This window comes from Oratosquilla oratoria, chromosome 7, assembly GCF_046742065.1.
Source record: "Oratosquilla oratoria isolate Oo_2021 chromosome 7, ASM4674206v1, whole genome shotgun sequence".
NCBI classification, from domain to species: domain Eukaryota; kingdom Metazoa; phylum Arthropoda; class Malacostraca; order Stomatopoda; family Squillidae; genus Oratosquilla; species Oratosquilla oratoria.
In genome coordinates, this window is record NC_134783.1 from 79745369 (window position 1) to 79752868 (window position 7500).

General features: G+C 49.6%; 1 protein-coding gene across 1 annotated transcript in view; it reads left to right on the plus strand.

The window, feature by feature from the left end:
* The window catches only part of LOC143026874 (uncharacterized), a 6847-nt gene extending 2147 nt beyond the window's left edge, over nucleotides 1-4700 (plus strand). The window contains exons 2-4 of the mRNA XM_076187657.1: nucleotides 1002-1135; nucleotides 3267-3954; nucleotides 4196-4700. Coding sequence (XP_076043772.1) covers nucleotides 1002-1135; nucleotides 3267-3954; nucleotides 4196-4505 — 1132 coding nt within the window. The 3' untranslated portion in view covers nucleotides 4506-4700. The remainder of the gene's footprint in view (nucleotides 1-1001; nucleotides 1136-3266; nucleotides 3955-4195) is intronic.
* Nucleotides 4701-7500: the final 2800 nt, after the last annotated feature.

A 7500-nucleotide genomic window follows, 5' to 3' on the forward strand; every position in this document is an offset into this window, starting at 1 on the left:
AAACACACACACACACACACACATGCAAATACACACATGTACATATACACGCGTGCGCATGCATAGATACACATATGGGTGATAAGAAAGAGAAATTATATTAGAAATGTTATGAATATGGTAGTCAGAATTGCAATATTAAAGGCTTATTAATGGTTATCAAGCAAACGCTCATAATGATGCATGGTCACCACACAATTTTCATTTAACTTTAAGCAATTTTATTTGTCGTAGAGAACACCAAGACATAACGAAGGAATTTGTGCATTCGGTTGAAAAATTCAATGTGATATATAAGCCCCCTTTTTTCCCCATGAATGAGTGATTGCATTCGATGGCAATCAGTATAAACTTGTGTGTATACTATACCCTTTAACCCATTACATATCAAAGAAGGGTTATTAGAATTATGGAGCAAATTATTAGTCCCAGAGAAGTCTTTCAATTAATCAAACACGGCAGTCGCAAAGCTTCGATCCCGGGAACTCGTCATATTGGGAGTTCCGTCTGATACCGTTTTCCCATGCAGAGCATATAAAAAGAGCCGTAACCAGATATGAACTAATATCCTGGGTTCGGAGCGACTGAAATCTACAGATATTTTAGGTACTCTGCGTGGCAAAATGGTAGCAGATGGAATTCTCATTATGATGTCACGGGATCGATGCTTCGCGACTGCCGGGTTTCGTTATTCGAATCACTTGTCTTGATTTTCTCGACCCACGAATGGTTTCGTATCATGTCATAAACGTCCTCGGGTATAACAGTCTACGAAATCATTCTAGTTCTGACCCTGGTGCGGGGTCAAAAGGTATATTCTGGTGTTCTATTCCTTTCGCTGTCCCAGGTTCCTCCTGCCGGGTTTCGTTATTCGAATCACTTGTCTAGACTTTCTCGACCAACGAAAGGTCTCGTATCATGTCATAAACGTCCTCGGGTATAACAGTCTACGAAATCATTCTAGTTCTGACCCTGGTGTTCTATTCCTTTCGCTGTCCCAGGTTCCTCCTGAAACATTGTGTAGTTGCACAAAAAAAAAATTCAAGTGTTTCAGGACAGGTCAAGAATACAAGAAATAAAGAAAAGGTGGCAGGACAAGGAGTGGCTATGTTTGAGCAGTTTAAGCTAGTTAATGGTATTGTCTATGGAAATTCTTGAGGCGTCGATCAAGCCATATAAGATTCGTTCATTCGTGGATTTAGAAAATGTATCTTCAAGCTTCAACCAATTTACCGTTTTGTTTCCTACCAGAGCCCCTCGTCCTTTACATACGCGCACACACACACGCACACATACAAGTTAGACTTATTGAAGGTTTGCTTGGTCCGCGATCGTCGTATTACGTCCAAAAATGGAAAACAGTTGTCAGGTCGACAGCAGCGCTCTTAATATCATTCTTGGAGTCCAAGTAATTTTTAACAGCTTGTTTGGACCTCTCAGTGTTTGTCTCATAATTTCGCTAACTTGCTGTATGTTGTGGGGTAGGAAAGTTATGCGAATTTTTCTTAAATGTGCTTTATATCTGTGCTTTACAACCGACCAGCTACATTAAAATGTACAAAAACATTGGTCTAATGCGCCCCAACATGAAGGCAGCCAATCAGATGCGGGTAACAAGGTACTGGAATCAATCCGAGGCTTGGCAAAAGCATACACAGACACCGGCCAACCACTATACAAGGCACTAGCCGTATAGATAGTCCATGGGTCAATGAGAGGCCTGGCAGCATATATACGCGCCAATTTTCTAATTGGCTTGAGTCACTACAATACCACAATATACTAATACAATACCGTAATATACTATTATCGGCTGAAAGAAACCTGCACAGCGAAGCTATAGCGATAATCCCATACCACACTCCTGGTCATATGGCCATTTCCCGAAGGTTGAGTGTGGTTTGAATTTTCCGCCAAAATCATCGGAAATTTAAAATTCCCGGCTCTGTGCAGGCATGCGCATTGTCGACCCCACCTCCCCCTCCCTATTCCCTCCCTTCTTACCCGGCTAGCTCGAGCCGGACGTCGCGTCACTTAGCATCGCGGAACCAGACGAGTCGGTCACTCCACAACCCACCTTCTTTTCATGCCGGTAAGTCTGGTTCCTGCTCGTGCTCGTGTGTTCTCGTAGGGAGCCCTACCTGTTCTCCTGCAGTTTTTCCCCTTCGGTGTTGTGTCCAGACACCTTTGGGACACCCCTTCTATGATTATCATTATTCTATTTTCAGACCAAACGCTTGTGTGTGGAATCCGGCTGCACAGCCAGGATCTCGTCAGACGGCCACCACGACCTCTGCTCCCGCCATGCCCCTTGTTTCTCACAAGCTGGCTTTAACCCCCTAGCCTGCGTTGTGTGCAAAGCGCGGGTTGAGGAGATTCGTGCTGCTCCTCCCAAAACCCGTTCCAAGCTAGCCGCCCTCGAACTTCTTCGGGAGGCATGGCGCAGAGCTCGGAAATTGAAATCCGCTGACGACCCCCCCCCCCCCTGGTGTGGGCGGATCCGGCGTTAGGCGTGGAATCGGGCCTCGTTCGCCCTCGCCATCCGTCTCCCTATGTCTCCGAGACTTCCGTTGGTGGACAACCTGGGCCTCTCGGAGTACAAGGGGACGAGTCTGATGTTACGGAGTATGGTGTCCCCGAGCGTCCTCAGGCCTCTCGGCAGCCCCATACATCCGACCATCAAGGGTCCTTAAAACCCTTACGGCTTGCTTTGTCAAGCACCCCCACGAACTCGTCTTCCTCCCTAGTTCACTCACGTGAACCCGGCAGGAAATCTCGCTCGAAAAAGAGGTCTGCCTCACCGAGGTCCAGGACGCTCAGCTTGTCCCCACCCTCCACAGCCTCTCCCCCCAACTCACCCTCCCTTCCTCGCTCTCCTTTTCCTCGCCGTAAATCCCACAAGGGCAGGGAGCCGGGGGACGAAACGAGGGGAGAGGGAACTCTGGCTGCCCAAGTGGCTGCCCTCCTTCCGTCCCTGATAGGCCCCGTCCTTGAATCGGCCCTATCACATTATCCGGCCTTTCAGACCGCGCAAATCATAACGCACCCCTCTCCAGAGCAACCTCCTATTGAACCTACGGCTCTAGCCCCCCCTCCCACTCTCCCTCCTGGTCCTTCCCTCCGCCCCTCCGTGCCGGCGACAGGTATAGGACTAGAAGGCCCCTCTCAGGAGGAACCCCCCAATCAGACGTCCGTCGGGTTGGACGGGGTGGAGGACCACTACAGTTCTTCTTTACCTTATCCTCCTACCATGACGGACTCTTGAGTTCACCCCTTCTCATGGTGTGACCTTCCCCGGTCCTGGGAGTACTCGTTTGGAGAAGATCACAAGCTAGTGGCCTGGTCTCCCGACTACTCGCTACTGGAGGGCTGGAGGAGGAGAGATGACGTTATCCTAAAGTGGGCCAACGACGCGGAGGGGGCTAAGGTTCTATATAAGATTCGACCCCTCTCCGCCCCGGCCTCCACGCCCTCCAGGATTTCCACCTCTAACACTCTGGACGCATTAGGTGCTCTCCTGGAGAACCCTCGTTTAAACCCTGATGGGCATACGTTTGTCGACAGGTCGGGGGACTCACCGGCGGTAGCACTCTCCCCAAACGCCTGGTTCCCGCAGGAGAAAGGGGAGAAAGCCTTAGACATCCCTGCTCTCGAGCGGGCCCAAGACCAACCCAAGACGGTTCCTCCTCGACGGCATATCCCTTCATCATTCCCCGTCGTCCTGCCACCACCCTTCGCGCCGGAGGGCCTGCGCGATTGCTTGTGGCACTCGGGCAGGGACCCCGCCCTCCCCCAGCAACTTAGTGAACCGGAGGCTAAGTTGCTGACGACGGAGGCCTCGACCAGACAAGACCTTGCCTCTACCATCTCGACCGTCACGGCAATGGCGATGATGAGGAACTGGCTGACGACGCTCGCCACGAGCTTTGAGGACTTCCCGCGGGAAGAATTGAGGTGAGTGGGATATTTCAATCTATAGAGGGTCCAGACCTGTCCTGGCGAGAGACGCTCGGGTAGCGTCTTCACCCAGGACGGAGCCTCTTGACTAGCGCCCGAGGACGAGGTCGTTCGGAAACGACCTCGGCTTCGCATATGTTATACGTTCTACAATTGAGCGATGTGACTTTATTACACCCTCCGGGGATCGGGATCCTTCTCGCCCTACTAATTTGATTCGCGTGTTTTCTGTATGCAGAGACACCCTGGCGGCACTCTCTACCGTGGCAGAGGGTACAGCCAACATGGCGTCATCAGCCCTACCCCCAGCAGCGAGGGCCTTCACCGCGGCTCGTCTGGCAGCTCGTCAGTCTGCAGCGCGGTCGGCCCCGGAGATAGCTCGCCGGGGCGTGGTGAGAGCAGCTCCCCTTTCCCGTGGTCTGTTCGACCAGGAAGCGACAGACCGCGTCTTCGCTACGGTCCCGACCGTCATCCAGATCCAACAACCCTCCCAACCGGAGATTCCAGGACTTCCTTCGGAGACACGCGATAGTGACCATCTCCGCTAGCACAGTTCTGGACTTCCTGTCTTGGCTAGCTGACACCACCAACAGGGCACCGGAAGGCCGACCCGGGCCATGCCCCCCACGCCCACAACATCAGAGGCCTCGCGGCATCGCTGGCGTTTCTCCGCACCCACTCTGTGGAACGGGTGCAGGATCTCGGGGGCTGGGCATCAGCAACTTCCTTCAGGACACGGTATCTCTACCACTCGATCACCCCTGTCCCATGTGTCGCCATGGGAACGGCTCCACCCCTCTTCGCAAAAGAAGGGGGGGCAAAGGGCGACCGAGGGGTAGGGGAAGGCCCAGGAACCGCTGAGCAAGATACAATATTCTACATAGAATTTATGCACTATGTGAATTGTACAATATTATTTTTATAAAAAATAAATAAATAAATGAATATATATATATTGATATTGATATCGATATAAGTAAAAAAAAAAAAAAAAAAACAGGTCGAAATGGACATGACTTCTCCTATTCAACTTAAGCTAATCTATAGTCATGATGGTCAAGAACTTTACCATGTTGAAATTAATTTCAACGCTCACTGTGACTCAGGTCGAAATGACCATGACTTTTCCTATTCAACTTGAGCTAATCTACAGTCATGATGGTCGAGAATTTTACCATGTTGAAATTAATTTCGACGCTCACCGTGACTCAGGTGGAAATGGACATGACTTTTCCTATTCAACTTGAGCTAATCTACAGTCATGATGGTCGAGAATTTTACCATGTTAAAATTGATTTCGACGCTCACTGTGACTTAGGTCGAAATGACCATGACTTTTCCTATTCAACTTAAGCTAATCTGTAGTCATGATGGTCAAGAATTTTACCATGTTAAACTAATTCAACGCCCACTGTGACTCAGGTCGACATGAACATGACTTTTCCTATTCAACTTAATTTAATCTACAGTCATGATGGTCGAGAATTTTACCATGTTAAAATTAATTTCGACGCTCACTGTGACTTAGGTCGAAATGACCATGACTTTTCCTATTCAACTTAAGCTAATCTGTAGTCATGATGGTCAAGAATTTTACCATGTTAAACTAATTCAACGCCCACTGTGACTCAGGTCGACATGAACATGACTTTTTCTATTCAACTTAATTTAATCTACAGTCATGATGGTCGAGAATTTTACCATGTTAAAATTAATTTCGACGCTCACTGTGACTTAGGTCGAAATGACCATGACTTTTCCTATTCAACTTAAGCTAATCTGTAGTCATGATGGTCAAGAATTTTACCATGTTAAACTAATTCAACGCCCACTGTGACTCAGGTCAACATGAACATGACTTTTCCTATTCAACTTAATTTAATCTACAGTCACGATGGTCGAGAATTTTACCATGTTAAAATTAATTTCGACGCTCACTGTGACTTAGGTCGAAATGAACATGACTTTTCCTATTCAACTTAAGCTAATCTGTAGTCATGATGGTCAAGAATTTTACCATGTTAAACTAATTCAACGCCCACTGTGACTCAGGTCAACATGAACATGACTTTTCCTATTCAACTTAATTTAATCTACAGTCATGATGGTCGAGAATTTTACCATGTTAAAATTAATTTCGACGCTCACTGTGACTTAGGTCGAAATGAACATGACTTTTCCTATTCAACTTAATTTAATCTACAGTCATGATGGTCCAGAATTTTACCATGTCAAAATTTATTTCAACGCTCACTGTGACTCAGTGATGTCACGGTATGATGACGTCATTGTGATAAATTGACGTCACCATGTAGTCCTATGACGTCAATTTGTGTCCCTGTGACGTCACGAGACGATCCTATGGCGCCATGATCAATCCGGTGACGTCACAGTACAATCACATGATGTCACTAGGTATTAAACATATAGAAGTCCGCTTGTGGGTGACGAGACGTCACAAATTGCCATAGCACACTATTGGATGAAGACGCTCGCCACGGGCTTCGAGAACTTCCCGCGGGAAGACTTGGGGTGAGTTGGATACATACCGAGGGTCCAGGCCCGTCTTCGTGGGAGACGCTCAGGGAACGTCTTCACCCAGGACGAAGCCTCTTGACTAACGCCCACGGACGAGGTCGCTCGGAAACGAACTTGGCCTCGCATACTCCCTTTCGGTTTCTCGCTTACCCCGAGGATCTTCACGAAACTAGTGAGAGTGGTAGGCGTACGTTGGACGGAAGCAAGCGTCTCCACACTCATGTTCCTAGACGGCTAGTGGATGCATTTGCCCACCGGGGAGGGTGCATCGGCCGACATCTCAATGGCTCTGAGTGTGTTGGCGGACGTGGAGTTCGGGGTGGACTGGGACGGGTCTGCCCTTGCTCCCACACAGACTTTATTGGCTCGGGATTGAGTGGGACACAGTCAGCGTCCTTCGGGTGCTCCCCTGCGCCAAAAGAGCGTGCTTCTCTCACACGTCCTCCCTCCTTCGGTGGCGGGGGGGGGGGGGGGCCTCAACTTCGCGACCCCGGCCCTTCCACTGAGCCGCTTGGGGCGCCGACGGCTGGTACGGGAGGTCGACAGGAGCATACTGCTTCTCCCGCGTGACCTGCCCGGGCCGATACCCTCAGCACTCCACAGGTTGTTGCGTCCCTGGCTTCGGTCGGGGGCCCTACGCCGGTCGCTGGAGTTTCTCCGCACCCACTCTGTGGAGCGGGTGCGGGACCTAGGGACTGGACATCGACGACTCCCTTGGGGACACGGTGTCTCTACCACTCAGTCGCCCCTGTCCCATGTGTCGCCATGGAAACGGCTCCACCCCTCTCATCTCAAAAAAGTGGAGGGGGCAAAGGGCGACCGAGGAGTGGGGAGGGGCCAGGAACCGTTGAACAGGATACAAATTTCGTATAATTTACGCATTGTGTGAACAGTGCAATGTTGTGCATGTCACATTCTTCGGCGTGGGTACTTGACGTTTCTGTCTCCCCTCTACTGAGTGATAAAATGAATAAGTCTCCCATAGGAAAGACACACGTAATAACG